The following is a 19,708-nucleotide window of genomic DNA, read 5'->3' as shown; positions in this document are numbered from 1 at the left end:
ACGTTAAAGTCTGTGGATCCGCTGGAGGAGCAGAAACTTGTGATCTAGGAATATGAGCTGGGGAGCTACCAGCACTCCCAGTTCCTTTAGTAGGAACAGTTTTTACAGACTTTGAGGCCATTTCCAGTTTGAAATTAGTCTTTATATTTACTCAGAGTCAAAAAGAAGAGTTCCTCAAAAGATTTCCCAATGTTAATTAACGTTTAAAATCCTTCTGTCAGCACAAAAGCTTTTTTTTTTTTCCCAAGCGAAGGGCTGCCAGCAAAACGAAACTTTTCCTGTAACTTTCTGTTTCCCCCGCCCTTTCAAGCTTCAATCGCCATATTGTTGCAAAGTACTAAGTGATTACTTCCGAAGGAGGCTCTAGGCATTGGAGTTAGGTAAAAAATACTTGCAGTCTGATTTCTCCTTGCTCGTTCCGGCTGCTGTTAGTTCAAGATGTTAATTCCCTCATTTCCATTCAGCAAGATTGGTCGCGGCTTCTAATTCCGCTAATTAGCTAATTAGCGGAGACGTCCCTGGTCTGGAGCGGCTTGACAGGCTTTTAGGGAACGCGCACCCTTCGCGCCCCAGGATTTTTCCTAGGGCGTTCGGGGGGGTTCTACCTCCACCTGCCTGCTCTTCTCTCTCCCCTTTGCCCGGGGGGAGAATTTCAAGCCTCCAGACAGCGTTTGTCAGCTGTTCTGGGGCTTTAACGGAGCCAGGGAGCAGACGCTCTCAAAAGAACGTCTTTCAAAGCTCGCGGAGCCAGCGGAAGTCCACTGTCTCCTCTCAGCGGCTTTTGATACCATCGACCATGGTATCCTACTGCAGCGACTTGTGGGGTTAGGGGTGGGAGGCACTGTCTTACGGTGGTTTTCCTCCTACCTCTCGGGTCGCTTTCAGTTTGTATGGGCGGGAGGGCAGAGATCCACCCCGAGGCCCCTTAATTGTGGGGTGCCTCAGGGGTCGGTTCTCTCCCCCCTGCTCTTTAACATCTATATGAAGCCACTGGGTGAGATCATTCGTGGCTTTGGGGTGAGATATCATCAATATGCTGATGATACCCAATTATACATCTCCACCCCAGACCACCCCAGAGATGCCCTTTCCGTGATGTCTGGAGGAGGTACGGGCCTGGATGGGCAGAAACAGACTCAAACTCAATCCCTCTAAGACTGAGTGGCTGTGGATGCCGGCATCTCGGGTTTCAGAGGCACCATCACTTTTGATAGATGGGGAAAAACTTGCACCCGTTGATAGGGCTCGCAACTTGGGTGTCCTCCTGGATGCTCGGCTGTCCCTAGAAGACCATCTAACGGCTGTGACCAGGGGGGCCTTCGCACAGGTTTGCCTGGTGCGCCAGTTGCGCCCTTTCCTGGACCGAGATGACCTTCGCACAGTCACTCATGCCCTGGTTACTTCCCGCTTGGATTACTGCAATTCCCTCTACATGGGCCTGCCCCTGAGATGCACCCGGAGACTCCAGTTGATCCAGAATGCAGCTGCACGGGTTGTTACGGGAGCCCCTCGTTACTCCCATATAACACCCCTCCTGCGTGAGCTGCACTGGTTACCAATGGTTCTCCGGGTCTGCTTCAAGGTGCTAGTCCTCACCTATAAGGCCCTGCATGACTTAGGTCCGGGATATTTGCATGACCTTCTCCTGCCTGCCTCTCACCGTCCTGTTCGCTCACATAGGGCCGCTCTCCTCAGGGTTCCGACGGCGAGCCAATGTCGCCTTGCTGTGCCCAGGGGTAGGGCGTTCTCTGTGGGTGATCCCACCCTCTGGAATGAATTACCTACTGAGCTCCGGACGGCTCCTGATCTCCGTTCCTTCCGCCGGGACTTGAAGACTTGGCTTTTCAAACAAATAAGCTGACTCTGATTCCGGGTTTTATTATTTACTATTAATTAATTATTTGGATTAAATTATGATTTTATTGTACTTGTTTCTTAACTTGTGTTCGCCGCCCTGAGTCCTTCGGGAGAATGGCGGCATATAAATACATGTAATAAATAAATAATAAATATACAATTTCTTTATCAATGTTTCTTCTGTTCCTGTTAATATTTTATCTAAATCTGTTGTTCTTTATAAAAACCATGTAATTTAGCATCTTTCTCAAATCTAGAATGTATCTGTACTTGTGAATACCATGATATATCGATCCCTTGCTCACTCATTTCTTGTTTAGTTTTGAGTTCTCCCTTTTCATTCAAAATATCTTTATATCTAATGATATTTCCCATATTAATAACATTTGGGTGAATCAATGCTTCCATTGTTGAAAGCCAAACTGGTATCTTCAAATAAAGTTGTTCTTCAATTTTCTGCCAAACTAGCATTAATGCATTCCTTACGTAATGTCTTTGAAAATATCCATGTATCTTATTTTTCCCATATCACAAGAAAGCATGCCAACCCAGTTGTAGATCATGCCCTTCCAACATCAATAGTCTTGTATTCCTCAATACAATCCATTCTTGCATCCACGTTAATACCGCTGCCTGGTAATCAGGGTGGATTTGATTTAAATCGAGTTGATTTAAATCACAATTTAAATCATGATTTAAATCACTAGTAAAAAGGCTTGATTTAAATCAACTCGATTTAAATCATATTTTTTAAAGAGCAACTGTCATCTCTGCTACTCCTTTGACCCACTGTTGACTCACCGATAGTCCCAGTGTTGCGGAATATGCCTCATGCTACATAACTAAGCTCCATTTCATGCTGAATAAACTAAATTATTTATGTATCTTGAATAGAAAACTATCTTACAATAGATTTTTACCCCAAAAGTTTTTTATTAAAATAAATTCAATAAAAATCAAAAAAATCCGATTTAAATAAAAAAAATCCGATTTAAATGAAAAAAATCTGATTTTTTTGATTTTTTTAAAAAAAAATATTGATTTTTATCCACCCTGCTGGTAATACAGTTCCCAATTTAGTAAACCAAAACCTCCTCTGCTTCTTATGTCTTGCAACATTTTAAAACTAATTCTTGTTTTTTTCCTTGCCAAATGTACTTATGTATAGTTTTGTTAAGTTCCTCAAAGTATTTTTTCCCCAATTTTATCGGAATTGTTTGGAATAAGTATCTTGGCAATATATTCATTTTAATTGTAGCTGTTCTTCCTACCAACAATAGTTGCAGGTTTTTCCATTTTTCCAGATCCATTTGGATTTGTTTCAGCAGTTTATAGTAATTATCTTCCTTGATTGTTATACATCTTGCTGTCAACTGAATCCCTAGATATTTAACTTTTTTTACAATCTAAATATCTATTCTCTTCATTAACTCTTTTTTCCGCTTATCTGTTAGATTTTTAACTAGTATCTTAGTTTTCTCCATAAAACTAGGGAACAGCAGTCAGGAATGGGTTAACTCTGTCTGTTAGCTGCTAGGACTGAGTCTGCAAAACTATTAATCCACACCTCTTCCTGTTGCTTCTCAGCTTTTTAGACTCAGTCTAGCTGGAGAGACGTGTTTTGATTGAGCTGACCATTCCTGACTATTGTTTTAAAGGGAATAATTTCTTTCTCCAGAATATTGACAGGGAGGCTCCTATTTGATTGGGGGAGCCTCCCTTATCATTCCACCATCAAGGGCAATTTAGCCCGAACCTGTTGAAGGCCGCATGAACCGCTGATCACAGGAGATCTGAGGATTTGGCCCCTTTTTACCCCACAGAGGCAATGCCCACAACTCCGGAGCACTTGCTGGGCTATCAGAGGAAGGAGCATCGACAGAGACGGCCAGGCGATGCCCGCTCTGTGGCGCTTGCATCGGAGGAGTGGCGAGGCAGCCAGTGGCTATTTTGGATCAGGGTAAGACCGCTCCGATCGGCTCCCTACGGAGGCTAGCCCTTGGAAAGATCGTCGGATACTCCTCCTCGGACCAGTCTTTCACAAGCATTTCTCCGCGAACCTGGGCCCAGAGACCACTGAAGTATTTTGGCCGCAGGGGTGATAGTAGTGCGGGAGGAGCTAGATCACAGCCAACCCCCCCTTCTTATTTTGAGCACAGTGGGCTCTCTGAGCTTAGCGCTGTGCAGCCTGAGTAGTAAATTTTTACTAAGCTTCACAGGCCTAGAATTCCCCTCAAGGGATTCCAGGATGTCTTTCTCACGTTCGAGCCACACCTATTCCAGGTCCAAATCTGGACTCACTGAGCAAGATAGTGAACACATGGCAGGGCCGTCTGGCTCCAGAGCTTCCAGCTGCGGCAAAGCCCATTCTAGTGCTTCTACGAGCCCTAAGAAGGCCTCCAAGGCTTCACAGAGTGTGGCTACTCAAAGGCACAAAGCCATTGAATAAACCATTCAGAAAGCACAAAAGGAGGCTGCAAAGAGTAACATGAGCCTCCAAAGCCAAGAGCCTTCTGGCTCACAGCTTACCCCACCTAGACAGCCTGAGCTGCCTGTTATTCCGGAGGAGTTGCCTCCAGCTGCATGGTCTCCTGATGAAGTCATGGAACAGGGCCCTGTTCTGCCCAGCAACAGTAAGTTGCTTTTTGGCACTATGCCAACACTAGAGCTGATTGACCCTTCTTGGGGACAAGTGGTGGAACGTAGGAGGTCCTCCGCTGAGGCAACATTCACACCCACGGCTGCAGGTCTTAGGTCTGACCAAGGCTCTTTTGATCAATTACCATCCAATATGTCTACCCATAAGAATACAATTCTATCTGGATGGCATTCTCATCCAGTCCAGTTCACAAAATCTGGCAACATGGGATTTGAATACCACCATACAAGTTCTTCAACATCAAGTGTTTTCCATAAACCTGGCCAAAAACCATCTGGTCCCATCCACTCGTTTGCTCCATCTGCAATCATAGAGTCAAAGGTGTATCTCTCTCCAGTACACCAAGCAAGTCTACGGGACTTGGCAGGACATGTCTGGATGGAACATTCCTCTCCTCTTCTGCTTCTCTCAGAGATTCTAGGAAAGATGGTGTCCTGCTTCGGCATCACTCCTTGGGCACGTCTCCACAGCAGGGCTCTGCAGTGGTTTCTTCTGCCATTCCAAAGGGCTCACCAGAGCACATCGCCAGCAAGAGTGCGGATTCCTCCAGAGGTTCTTTCTTCCCTCAAATAGTGGACGTCAGATGCCATTTACAAGGGTTGCCGGTTCTGGGAGCCTCACAGGCTAATCTGTTGTGGTCCACCAGCAGCCTGCGGAGCTGGCAGCGAAGTCGGACATTGAGGAGGTTGGGGAGGACAATGGGCCAGGCCTGGAGTCAGGGGAAGGCCCATACGAGGGCTCTGCGTCAGAGGCAGAGATGGGGCTGGGGCCATCTGAGAGCGATGCGCTGACTCTGGAGCCTCCAGAGGCGGATAGCAGAGAGGCAGAGGAACAGGAGGAGCCTGTTCCTAGTGCACACATGCGAAGAGCTGCCAGAAGGCAAGAGCAGCTAAAGCAAAAAGGACAACTCAGGAGTAAGGCCAGGAGATGATTGGCCTCTCCCAGAAGCCTTAAAAGAGCAGCAACAGCTCTTGGGATCTTTGTAGGAAAACAAGGTTACTATAATTGTTTCTTGTCTTGCTACATTTGTCTCTTGCTTTTGAACTTTTGCCAAGAAAAGCCTTTGGCAGGGTGCCAAAGTAGACAGAAGTTGGTGATAAGGCCGAAGGACTGTTTATGAAGAATTTTTTTGGGACTTGATTTGGACTAAGCTGAGAATGAAGTAATTCTCAGCTGTTCTAATAAAATATGTTTGTTTAGGACTGATTGTGTTTGATGATAACTACTTGGCCCTAGGTCACGACATAATCCTGATAACCGATGCCAGTCTCTTCAGCTGGGGAGCTCATCCCGGTCAACGTATGGTTCAGGGCCATGGGTCTCTGGAGGAGCTGACTCACAACATCAATTGTTTGGAGCTCCGGGGCTGTTCACCTGGCTCTCAGGAGTTTGGAAGAGGTAGTTTCAGGACACTTCTCGCATGGACCCCACCAATCATATATACAATGCCACTTGGAGGGTGTTTTGCAGTTGGTGCAGAAAGTGGGGTCTGGCTCCCACTGATGCCTCTGTGGTGCACATTTTGGACTTCTTGCAAGATGGTTTAGATGACAATCTAGCCCCTAATACTCTTCAACGACAGGTAGCAGCTCTGTCATCCGTTCAGACATGTGGATCCAGAGAATTCCTTTCTCACCATCCAGTTGTCCGGCAATTCCTTAGAGTGGCTTCTAACCTGACACCTCCCGTAGTACACCAATTTCCCACGTGGAACTTAAACAAGGTCTTGACTGCCCTTACCGGAGTCCTTTCGAGCCCCTTCGGGAAGTCAGCTTGCGCTTCCTGTTATATAAGGTGGCGTTCCTAGTGGCTATTATTTCCGCTAGGAGAATATCTGAGCTGGTGGCTCTGTCAACCAGGGAGGATATATGTGTCTTCCATGCCAACAGGGTTATTTTATGCCTTGACCCAACCTTTCTTCCTAAGGTCAACACGTTGTTTCATAGGGCTCAGGAGCTGGTATTGCCCAATTTTTGTCCTGCCCCGTCCCACCATTTGGAATGTACTTGGCATACACTAGATGTGCGGAGGGCTCTCCGTATTTATCTTAAAAGGACCTCCTCCTTCAGGAGGATGGAAGCCCTTTTCGTCTCCTTCCAACCAGCAATGCTCGGTTGCAGGGTTACATCATCCACGTTGGGGAGATGGATTCGGGCTTGTATTGCTACAGCCTATGAAGTGCAGGCCTTGCCGGTACCGAGACGCATCACTGCCCACTCTACTAGGAGCGCAGCGACTTCGGGGGCTTGGGCTACCCAGGCTTCACTGGAGGAAGTCTGCCGGGCTGCTACTTGGTCGTCCCCGTCACCTTTTATCCGCCATTATAAACTGGATTGTTTCGCTTCCTTGGAAGCTGCATTTGGCAGGCAGGTGCTCCAGAGGGTTTTTTCAGAGCAGGGACCCAGGCCCAGACTCATCCCTCCCAATAGGACTTCCAGCTTTGGTATGTCCCATTCCTGACTGCTGTTCCCTCCTTTATGGAGAAGGGGCGTTGGTCTTACCTGACACGCCCTTTCTTGGGACAGAGGGAACAGCAGTCAGCCCTGCCTGGTTTTTCCATCTGGCCCTGGGGTTTTCAGGAGGGATGTGCACTGTTTTTTGTCTTCACAGCTCAACACGTCAGTCTGTGTCGACGCCTTCGTCAAAAAACTGGGAAACAACAGGAAGAGGCGTGGCTTAACAGTTTTGCAGATTCAGTCCTAGCAGCTAACAGACAGAGTTAACCCATTCCTGACTGTTGTTCCCTTAGTCCCAAGAAAGGGCATATCAGGTAAGACCAAAGCCCCTTCTCCTTATTTATTTTCAGACCTGCCATTTCTCCATATTAATTGCAGAAGAAAAAATAAAACTACCTAGAAAAAGCGGAACTACCTAAAATACTTGAAACAGTGAAATTAATGTTAGATAAACATATTATCAATGATGGAATTAACAGAAGCAATCAAGAGACAAAAGAATGGGAAGACACTAAGTCCGGATGGACTACCAGTAGAACTATACAAAAACCTGCAAGATATTTTAAGTATTCCAATGTTGGAAGTATTCAATGAACTTCTCTTAGAGGCAAAGGTACCAGATTCATGGATGGAAGCATATATTACCCTCTTACCGAAAGAAGATGCAGACTTACAACAGATAAAAAACTATAGACCGATATCTTTGTTGAATGCAGATTACAAAATATTTGCTTCAATAATTGCAGAAAGACTAAAATGATTTTTAAATCAATTTATACATTCAGATCAAAATGGTTTTCTACCTAAGAGACAAATTAAAGACAATATGACAACAATCTTAAATACATTGGAGTATTATGAAGCACACCCAGAGAAATAAATGGCCAGGGGTGAAATGCTACCGGTTCGGACCGGTTCTGCTGTCCAGGTATGGAAAATTTTGAATGGTTCGGAGAACCGGTAGGGATAATTTTGATTGGCTCTGCCCACCTGCCCTCCCCCTCCTCTCACCTCTCCTATATTCTGTTGTTTATTAGCTCAGCTGATTCACGCGGCAGAGCGATTGCTGCCTCAGATGAGCTAAGAAACAGCAAATGAGTCTTAGTCTCATTTGCCCTCAGCTAGAATAATAAAGGGACACTTTCTGCCGCTTTTTTTCCTCTTCCCCCCACCCCAAACAGGGAAAGGAATACTAGCTTTAATGAGATGTCTGGGCGTTCAGCCAAGAGCAATTATCACCTCCTTAAAATGTTAAACAGTTTCACAACTGCGAATCTTGCCTGAATTGAGAAACTGCCTCAAAAGAAACTGCCTTTTACTTCCTCTGGAGCAAAAGCAGAGCTCCTCTTCCAGGGTAGATTTTTCTCAGTCTTCTATTTTTCTTCCACAGCAGAACAAAAAAGCCTCTTCCTGTGAAGGCTTTTCCAGTTCTTTATTCTGATTTTCTCCTGGAGCAAAAGAAAACCCTTTCTAGTGAAGTAGTTCCACTGGTTAATTGTTCTCACTGTCAGGAAGTTTCTTCTTATTTTTAGGTTGCTTCTCTGTTTCTTATTTATTTATTTATTTATTTATTTATTTATTTATTTATTTATTTATTTATTTATTTATTTATTTCTTCCTTTCTTTCTTTCTTTCTTTCTTTCTTTCTTTCTTTCCTTCTTTCTTTCTTTCTTTCTTTCTTTATTTATTTATTTATTTATTTATTTATTTATTTATTTATTTAATCAAATTTCTATACCGCCCTACTTCCGAAGGACTCAGGGCGGTGAACAGCCAAGATAAAATACAGATAATACAAATATTACAAATCCCTTAAAATTATTAAATATTTTGGCCAAAACACAAATTAAAACACCCAATTTATAAAATCACGAATTAAAAAATTTAAAAAATAATTTAAAATTTAAAAGAGGGGAGTTAGGCCAGGCCAGCTTGCTGAAATAGAAAAGTTTTGAGAGCACGGCGAAACGTGCGCAGGTCCGGGATCTTCCATATCTCTGGGGGGAGCTCGTTCCAGATGGTAGGTGCCCCCACAGAGAAGGCTCTCCCCCTGGGGGCCACCAGTCGACACTGTTTGGCCGACGGCACCCTGAGGAGCCCCTCTCTATGGGAGCGTACTGGTCGGTGAGAGGCTATTGGTAGCAGAAGGCGGTCTCGTAGATACCCCGGTCCGATGCCATGGAGCGCTCTAAAGGTGGTAACCAAAACCTTGAAGCGCACCCGGAAGACCACCGGGAGCCAGTGCAGCTTGCGCAGGAGGGGGGTCACATGGGAGCGCCACGTCGCTCCCATAACCACCCGCGTGGCTGCATTCTGGACCAGCTGGAGCCTCCGGGTGCTCCTCAAGGGGAACCCCATGTAGAGAGCATTGCAGTAGTCCAAGCGGGAAGTAACAAGAGCATGAGTGACCGTATTTAACGAGTCCCGATCCAGAAAGGGACGCAACTGGCGAATCAGGCGGACCTGATAAAAAGTCCCCCTGGCCACGGCCGTCATGTGCTCTTCTAAAGACATCCGTGAGTCCAGGAGGACACCCAAGTTGCGAACCCTCTCCGTGGGGGCCAATGACTCGCCCCCAATAGTCAGTGATGGCACCAACTGACTATATTGGGATGTCGGAAACCACAGCCACTCGGTCTTGGATGGGTTGAGCCTGAGTCGGTTTCTCCCCATCCAGATCCGCACGGCCTCCAGGCACCGGGACATCACTTCAAGGGCATCATTGGTGTGGTCCGGGGTGGAGATGTACAGCTGAGTATCATCAGCGTACTGATGGTACTTCACCCCAAAACCACGGATGATCTCACCCAGCGGCTTCACATAAATGTTGAACAGAAGGGGCGAGAGGACCGACCCTTGTGGCACCCCACATACAAGGGGCCTCGGGGTCGACCTCTGCCCCCCTGTCAACACAGACTGCGACCGGTCAGAGAGAAAGGAGGAGAACCACCGTAGGACGGTGCCCCCCACCCCTAACTCCTCTAGCCGGTGCAGCATGATACCATGGTCGATGGTATCAAAAGCCGCTGAGAGGTGTAATAGGACCAGGACAGAGGAACAACCCCTGTCCTGAGCCCTCCAGAGATCATCAACGCGACCAATGCCGTTTCCGTGCTGTACCCAGGCCTGAAGCCCGACTGGAACGGATCTAGATACGACGATTCATCCAGGTACTGGGGGAGCTGTCGCGCTACCACACTCTCAACAACCTTTGCAACGAAGCGAAGGTTGGAGACTGGACGATAATTTGCCAACACTGCCGGGTCCAGGGAAGGCTTCTTGAGGAGAGGCCTCACCACCGCCTCTTTCAAGGCGGCAGGGAAGACACCCTCACTCAAGGAAGCATTTATAATCCCCTGGAGCCAGCCTCGTGTAACCTCCCGATAGGCCAGCACCAACCAGGAGGGACACGGGTCCAGTAAACATGTGGCTGCGCTCAGTCTGCCCAGTATCCTGTCCACGTCTTCGGGCGTCACAGAATCAAACTCTTCCCAGATAATACTCACAAGACCTGCCTCTGTCCTCCCCGCTGAATCTACCCAGTCAGAGTCCAGGTGTTCCCGAATCTGAGCGATTTTGTCATACAGATACTGTACAAAATCCTCGGCTCTACCCTCCAAGGGGTCCTCCCGCGCTTCCTGGTGGAGCAGGGAGTGGGTCACCCTAAACAGGGCGGCCGGGCGATTATCTGATGACGCAATAAGAGTGGCAAAATAGTTATATTTCGCCACTTTTATCGCCACCAGGTAGGTCTTAATATGAGACCTTACCAGTGTTCGGTCAGATTCAGAATGGCTGGCCCTCCAACCACTCTCCAGGCGTCTTTTCCGGCGCTTCATCTCCCTCAGCTCCTCAGTGAACCAAGGAGCCAGGCGAGATCGACGCCGGGTCAGAGGCCGCAAAGGCACGACCCGATCCAAAGCTCCAGCGGCCGCCCTATCCCAGGCGGCCACCAGCTCCTCAGTCGAGCCGTGTGCCAGAGCCTCAGGAAATGGCCCAAGCTCCATCTGGAACCTATCAGGATCCATCAGGCGCCTGGGGCGGTACCACCTCAATGGTTCCGCCTCCCTGCGGCGGTTCGAAGGTCAAAGCGAAGGAGGGAGTGATCTGACCATAACAAGGGCTCGATCACTATATCCCCTATCTCAAGATCACTCAACCACTGACCAGAGACAAAAACCAGGTCTAGCGTGTTTCCCCCCGTGTGAGTAGGGCCATGAACTAACTGGGTCAGGTCCATGGCCGTCATGGAAGCCATAAACTCCCGAGCCACCTCAGACGCCTCACCGACGGATGGCAGATTAAAATCCCCCATGACCATAAGCCTGGGGGTTTCAACCGCCACCGCGGCTATAACGTTGAGCAGCTCGGGCAGGGCTGCCGTCACATGGCAGGGAGCCAGGTACGTAACCAGCACACCCATCTGCACCCCATGACCCCACTTCACAAGGAGGGACTCACAACCAGCCGTCTGAGGAACAGTGACCTCCCTCGGACCAAGACCTTCTCTAATGACAACTGCCACCACCCCCGCCCCTCCCCTGTGTCCTCGGCTGATGGAATGCGCGGAAACCAGGTGGGCACATCTCAACGAGGGGGACCCCCCTCCTGGCCCAACCAGGTCTCCGTAATACCCGCCAGGTCCGCTCCCCCCTCCTGAACAAGATCACAAATGAGGGGGGCTTTATTTACCACGGACCGGGCGTTGCACAGCATCAGCCGAAGGCCCAGGGCCTGAGGGTCTGTGCAACCTGGGGAACGAGGGGAGCATTGGAGGCCGGAGCGCGCCACCGCTTGGAGCCAGCGGGCGCGCGCTCCCACAACCTGATGTGACCCCCTGCTCCCGCCATATCTGCCCCTCCCACCCACAGTACTGATGTAATGTCCATCCACAACACAAGCTCTAACCCCCTCCTTGACCCCGGTTCCCGCATCTCTAGTGCTGTGCTCTTCAGCCGGCTCTGGCCTCCTCCCCGACAGGTTCTCCCCCAAACCCACCGAACCCACCCCCCTCCCAGAAACCTTTAAAACCTTATCTAAAAATTTCCCCAAAAAACCCCACAACCCCCTCCTCGCCGCATGCCACCTCTCGGGATTCCAAAATCCGTCATCAAGGTAGGCCCTCGATAGTGAGGAGGGCCAAACCTGCGAGAGGGGGGAGTCTCGCAGCGCAAGCAGGTCAGCAGCCGTAAACATCGCACAAAACAGAGATGGAGAGTCAACTGGTCAGGGCTTCACCAGATCGTCCAAAAATACTGGGTCAAAGTAGATCTTCATATCAGGAGCTGGTTCACTGCCCTCTCACGACAGTGAAAGGGGCCAGTGACATCTCCCCACGTCTGGAGGATAATTATCCCAGTCACCCTCTCACAGTGACTGGGGCAGATGACATCGACAATAAAGTCACAATAGTCCATCCTTTCATCTGGCGGATGACAAACAGCCCCCTCAGCACCTGCACACCATTTTGCCCAGTTCTCCTCCAGTTTGGGGTCGCACAAGAAGCCAGCAATTTGTAAAGTTATTAAAGACGATGATAATCCCACAGGCACAAGTTTTTCCCTGGGGCGAGAGTAGGGATAGCAGACAAAAAACCCAGTCCAAGTCCAAGGGTGGGTGGCCATTAAAGGCCAACACCCACCCATACCTGGGGGAAGAAGGGGGGGAGGAGAAGCCACCCGAGGCGACCAATAGAGCCCTGGTCAGCCTCCCGCCTCTCCTGTCCCAAACTCCCCAAATCCCCAGTCTCAGCTCTGATGACAAACAAACCCCGGATAACAGGGGTCAAGGCTCAAAAAAGAGCAGATGGTAATCCTGAGGGCAAGGCTGTCCGTATTCCCCCATCCACCTGCTGCAAGCTCTTTCCTCAGCCGGATGATCCGTGGCTGCCATTGCCTTCCGCCGCCGCCACCACCGCCGTCGCCGGCTCGTAACCGGCACCCTGGGCTCCCCATGGCGCCTCCAGGATCCCCGAAAAACATCCGGAGAGCGTCCCAGAGATCCCTGAGGGGCGAGGGGATGAAGGGCACCTCCAAGCCGCCGCCACCGCATAGCAACGCCGACTGCCGCTGAACGCTCTGGCTTCCACTCCTCCCGGCGCTGACAAGCCGGAAACAGCTGTTTTTAGCAGGCCGCCGCCCCATCTCCCGCAGCGGCTTCAAACAGCACGTCCCGCCCTGCCCTGATATTCCGGAGGGCGAAAAAGCCCTCAGCAGGCAGGGCGGGCATTCCCCTCATTGGGACTGGAGCCGGAGATAGTTAAAGCGGCTCCCGAAGACCCCTGACACCAGCGACCTCTCCATCTCCTCAGTGGAGCTCAGCCGACCGCCGCCATCTTGGGACACGCCGGAAGCGAATATCTTCAGTTTCCATCAATTGCTTCTTTTGCCTTCTGGTGCTTTGGAAAATACATTGCCCCCCCCTTCTTTCTGGCAGCCCCTTAAAAGCCTGTTGCCTATCACACTCTTGGGCAAAGCATGTGAGCCATTTCCTCCTTTCAGTGGTCCATGAAAGTACATCTATAGTATGTAGATAATAAAGGTGAAAAAAGGTAAACAACATTTTTACAGAACTATAGATATGTTGATGCTGTGACAAGAAATGGCTGGGAGGGGAGAGGCCAGACAAGGCACCTCTTGAAGTGAGTGACATTGAGCTGGCCACGCCCACTAAGTCACATGACCACCAAGCCACGCCCACAGAACCGGTAGGGAAAAGTTTTAGATTTCACCACTGCAAATGGCGCTGGTCTTCCTGGATGTACAGAAAGTATTTGGGAATGTGAATTGGCAATTTATGCTAGCACAGCTAAAAGATTGGCTTTGGGGAAGATTTGTTAATATGGTTAAGGCAATACATCACAAACAAACTGCAAAAGTGATGGTAAATGGAGACATGACTGAGAAGGTTAGCATTAAGAAAGGTACAGAACAAGGATGTCCCTTGTCACCACTATTATTTATATTGACGTTGGAAGTATTAAATAGAAACATTAGACAAGATATAGAGATAAAAGGCATGGAAATTAAAAAGGAACAGTACAAATTACAGGCATTTGCAGATGACTTAGCTTTTCTTTTGGAAGACCCAGAGGAAACAGGGCCTAAACGAATAGAAAAAATAGAAGAATATGGAGAAGTTTTTGATATTTGTTGTAAGTCTTTTTTTGTTCTGAGCCTTAGCTTTCCTAACTTCAGCTTTGCAGGTTCGGGTTATTTGTTGATACTTTGCCATAGTTATGTGTCCCTCTTTCCATGTTTTTGTACTTTATTTCTTTCAATTGATCAGAGAATTCTTTGTGCAACCATGTTATTTCTTTTCTTTTTTCTTTTCTTTTCTTTTCTTTTCTTTTCTTTTCTTTTCTTTTCTTTTCGTCAAAGCAGAAAACTGCCTGGGGAGACTTTCAAAAGCAGTTGAGCAAACTCAGGCAGAAAGGAATAAACAGTTAAACTTACAAAATATTTTTAAATTAAATCTTGCAAAATTTTGATATGGAAACACATTTATGGGAGGTAATTATGTAACTATTCATTTTTGGATTGCATCAAACACTTGAGAAGTTCATTACAAATTGTGTGCAAATTTCTGAAAGTTGAATTGGGTAGACAATTGTATTTTGGAACATCTTTGAAATATAGCAGAACTGAAATGATTACTTATTATTTTCCTTGGCAAGTAAAATAATATTTGTTGTATACCATATGGGCATTTTGGAGAAAAGAATAATATAGGTAGTTGTTGACTTGTAACCACAATTAAGCCCAAAATTTCTGTTACTAAGTGAGACAGTTGTTAAGTGAACTTTGCCCCATTTTACAACCTTTCTTGCCACAGTTGTTAGGTGAATCACTGCAGTTAGTAAGTTAGTAACGTGGTTCCTAAGTGAATCTGGTTTCCCCATTGACTTTACTTGTCAGTTCACAGAAGGGGTTCACATAACTGCAACCATCATAAATATGAGTCAATTGCCAAGTGTCTGAATTTTGATCACATGACTATGGGGATGCAGCAACAGTCATAACTCTGAAAAATGGTGATAAGCCACTTTTTAAATGAACTGTTGTAAATTGAGGGTTACCTGCACCCCATTCCCTCCAGGACTGTAAGAAGACTTATAATATTTGCCATATTGAGAAAAGCCTTTCCACATGAGCAATTTGAAAGTAATTTGACAAGGCTTAGTTCGAATTCTGTTCAATATATTTGTAAGTGATAATATAAGGATTTCTAGGTAAGATTTGTCTTTTTTCAGATGACACAAAGGTGTGTAATAGAGTTGATATTCTTGGGGGTATTTGTAACATGGAAAATAATTTGGTTTTGCTGGAAAATTGATAAAAAATGTGGAAACTGCAGTTCAATGTTTTTAAGGTAAGAGCATGCAGTTGGGGAAAAAAGAATCCTCTGGCAGTGTACAGTATTGGAGTATTAGAGAGCTAATGACCAATCTTCAGAGTGTTAACAACCAGATGACTACAGGGAATTTAAATCCTCCCGTTCACTACCATTCAGTCAGAACAGAAGAAGCGTCTTGGATGAGAAGTGAAATGTCTTCAAGGGAAAAAAAAGTTGCCTTTTGAAAAAGCATCTTTGGGACAAAATTCTGGAATGCATCACTAAAGGGATCACCAGCAGGAAAAATGAGGCCCTAATCCAGCTAAATACATGTCCATTATCCCAAAAAATTAAAAATTAAAATACTAACAATAAAAAATAATAATTAAAATAAATGAACAAATAAATAAACAAATAAATAAAAAACTCAAAAGGCAGACTTGATGGACCACTAGTCCTTTTTCTGCCATTAGTTTATTATATTTCTATGAAATCTTATGCATTATTACTTCCCCCCCCCCAAATTCGCTTCCCTATTCATTTTTCTTAACTTGAAATATAATTTTAACTTGAAATATAATATTACAAGAAAGTAAAATGATATGGATCTGCTATGTTACCTTTAATTCCATATAATTGTCTGATTCTTTTTCTCCTTCAGCCCTGTTTTTCCAGGACTATTTGAATTTTGTTCTCGATATACTGGAGCTTCCTTGCAAGGAGCAACACAGCTGAATAATAAGGTACAGAGGTGAAGCAGCCTTCTACTGTTTCATAACTTAAGATATATTGACTAGAGCTGTGATGATGAACTTATGGCACGCATGCCACAGGTGGGACGCAGTGCCCTCTCTGTGGGCACGCGAACTGTCACCCCAGTTCAACTCCACTGGATATGCGCACGCACCTCCCTTCAGCCAGCTGGTCGTCGGGTCTCTGCCGCGCATGCGTGGGAGGTGAGGCGTGTGTAGGGGGCTCGTGCGCATGCATGGGGTGCATGCGTGGAGCGTGCATGCATGCATCTTGGGGCGCATACATGAGGGCTGCACATGCATTGCATTTTGGGGGTTCGGAAATGCATGTGTGCATTCGCAGGCACGCATACGTGCTTTGGGCACTCGGTCCGGAAAAGGTTAGCCATCACTGGACTAGAGCATTCTTCTAATGCTGTTTTCAACTATGCAGTAAAATGACATTCATAACTTTTTATTGAATTTTATTGAAGTATGATCATAACTAAAGTTGAATAAACGCATGAGCCTAAATTAGAAAGTTCCCAGTTGGAAAGTTCCCAGTTCACTTTGGATTGGATTTCATTTAAATTATGATTTTAATCACTAGTTAGGAAGATTAATTATTTAAATTAATCCACAAGATTCTGTAATCATCCTTAGTAAAAATGCATTTTAAACTGGAATTTATGTCTTTCAGTACTCAGAACAATGCACATACAGATTTCATTTTTAGAAAGTCCATATTATATAAAACAATGATTTAGTCAGATTTTTAGATTAATTTTGATTAAAAAATGGAATGATAGTACTTGTGAAACTATAGGAATATGGACTAGTTACATTTTAATTAATTGTGGAAATTTGGGAGCATATTTTTGATAACTTTTGTCAAACTATCATCAGATTTCTGTGGACTGCTGTTTTGATTGGGTTTTGATCTATTACTTAGAACCTCAGAATAGATTGTGATCACTTCTGTTCCCCTCTCCAGCCCTTTAATTTGCATTTAGATTTATCTTCCTTGTCCTAACCTGCTTCCTTGACTCAAATTACTGCTTTTTTTAGCTTTTGCACTTTCAGACAGATGTCAGTTACAAGATCTACCATCTTGTAAAAATAAGATATAAGAAAGCAGAATAGAATGTAATTGTATGTAAGCAAATATATACGGTATATGTATGTACGGCATGTATACTGTTTATGATTATTTCTTTAATCAATGTACACTTAAGAATACTTTTTAAATCCCTTTAAATATTTTTTAAATTGTATCTTGATAATTTATGCAAAGGCTTTACACAGTGGTATGCTTGGCATAGTGTTGCAAAGGATGACAAGAATGATATTCTAATACATGTGTATACTCATACCTAAACATGTAGAACTCCTAGTAAAGGCAGAGGTCTGTATCCAAATTGAACACAGCAAGGAAGAAGCAATTACTAGAAAAAATGAACACCAAGAGGAAGTTAGTTGGTAGCATGTTATTTACAGGACAGAAAAACCCAAGAAGACTGACCTCACAACCACTGGAGCTGAACAATTTCATAACCTGCCCCTGGAGGAAAACTTGCAAACATTGGGAGAAGAATTTCACTCAAGTGTTCCAGTAGCTCAGACTTCCCCAAAGAAAAAAACACAGCTGTTTGTGATGGGTGACTCATTTCTCAGAGGAACAGAATCAGCAATCTGTAGACCACATAAGATTAAAGATATGTGAGAGGGAGGCGTAGCCAGCGTCGCGGCATGACAGCTGTTTTTTGGGGGGCTCCAGAATAGCCGCTGATATCTTAGCTGATCGAGAGTCTTAATTGACCTAAGCCATCTTGTAGGGAGGGCAAACAAGAGAAGCACGGATTGATTAACTCAGGGAATCCACAAATTCCCGGATTAATCAAAGGTAGCTTCTCAAACCAGACATCTGAGAAAGCTGCCATAAGAGCCACTAAGAAGCTGGGGTGCTCACAACGGAGCAGTGATATCAAGAGAAAGTGCATCATGGAGGGGGGAAATGGCGGGCATCAGGCGATACGGTGTGGATTCTGGGTCTCCAGGAGAACACCGATACCCTAACCGATTTTGGGGATCCCCAGGGATCATAGCTGTCTTGTGGAGACAGCGAAGAAAGAAGACACTCGCTGGCATGGATAGGGAATGAGCAAGTTCCCTGAAGTGCCGGCATTAGTCTTTGACCCGTCAGCAAAGGAAGGCAGCCATTAAGGAGCTGTCATAAACCAGAGTGGCCACGATCAGAAAGAGGGAATGTTGGAGCAGTAATTGAATGGAGTATTGTTGCTGGGTGAGTAATTAGCCAACTCACAGATAAAAAGGAAAAAACTTTTAACAGCTTGAAAGAAATCCCAGCGGAAATTGACAGCTAATTAGCACTGGGGAACTTAAGCGGAGATAGAGAAAAAAGGAACTTTAAAATCAAATCTAAATCCCTAAAAGGAATCTTCCACCTGGATTTATAATTGGATTTGGAAAAAATAAGAATAAGAATAAGCTCAAGCTCAACCCTTCCAAGACTGAGTGGCTGTGGTTCCCGGCATCCCGATATAGTCAGCTGACTCCATTGCTGACTATTGGGGGCAAGTCTTTGGCCCCCTCGGAGAGGGCGCGCAATCTGGGAGTCCTCCTGGATATGCAGCTGTCCTTGGAGGAACATCTGACGGCTGTCAGGGGGACCTTTTGTCAGGTTCGCCTGATTCGCCAGTTGCGACCCTTTCTTGATCGGGATCCTATGTGCACAGTCACTCATGCCCTCGTCACCTCTCGCCTGGACTACTGCAACGCTCTCTACATGGGGCTCCCCTTGAAGAGCACCCGGAGGCTCCAACTGGTCCAGAATGCGGCCGCGCGGGTAATTACGGGAGCTGCATGGCGCTCCCACATAACACCGCTCCTGCGAGAGCTGCACTGGCTCCCAGTGGTTTTCCGGGTGCGCTTCAAGGTGTTGGTTACCACCTTTAAAGCGCTCCATGGCATAGGACCTAGTTATCTTCGAGACCGCCTGCTGCTACTGACAACCTCCCATCGACCCGTGCGCTCCCACAGAGAGGGCCTCCTCGGGGTGCCATCAACCAAACAATGTAGGCTGGTGACCCCCAGGGGGAGGGCCTTCTCTGTGGGGGCACCTACCCTATGGAACTAGCTGCCCCCTGAGATAAGGAGAATCCAAGACCTCAGTGCCTTCCACCGTGCCCTTAAAACTTTCTTTTTTCATCAAGCCGGGCTGGCTTAACATATTTTTTAATTTTTAATTTTTAACTGGTTTGTCATTTTAAACTGGGGCCAAATTAATATATATTCTTTTAATTGTTCTTAATGTTTGTATTGTATGTTTTTATCTGGCTGTACACCGCCCTGAGTCCCTTGGGAGAAGGTGCAGTATATAAATTTGAAATAAAATAAAAATAAATAAATAAATAAAAAGACAAGGAAAAAGGAGACAGAAAAATGTTTTAAACAGCAGAAGAATTTAATTTAAAGAGTGACTGCTTTTGTGTACTGCAAGATGGCTATTTTGTTATGGAAATTGTGAATCGGAGAAACAGCTGCTGGAGGGGGAATTTAAGCGAAGAGAGAGAAAAAAGGAAATTTAAAATCAAACCTAAAGCCCTAAAAGGAATCTTCCACCTGGATTTATAATTGGATTTGGAAAGAAT

At 46.1% G+C, this 19,708-nt stretch overlaps 1 protein-coding gene across 6 annotated transcripts in view; it reads left to right on the top strand.

The window, feature by feature from the left end:
- The window catches only part of HDAC3 (histone deacetylase 3), a 187,172-nt gene that overhangs the window by 88,771 nt on the left and 78,693 nt on the right, over window positions 1–19,708 (top strand). For all 6 annotated transcript variants that reach the window (XM_060686757.2, XM_060686756.2, XM_087891208.1 and 3 more), the window contains one exon: window positions 15,968–16,049. In XM_060686757.2, coding sequence (XP_060542740.1) covers window positions 15,968–16,049 — 82 coding nt within the window. The remainder of the gene's footprint in view (window positions 1–15,967; window positions 16,050–19,708) is intronic.

This window comes from Pantherophis guttatus, chromosome 3 (genome assembly GCF_059756535.1).
Source record: "Pantherophis guttatus breed Tessera chromosome 3, ASM5975653v1, whole genome shotgun sequence".
NCBI lineage: Eukaryota > Metazoa > Chordata > Lepidosauria > Squamata > Colubridae > Pantherophis > Pantherophis guttatus.
This window is presented reverse-complemented; position numbering and strand designations above follow the sequence as displayed.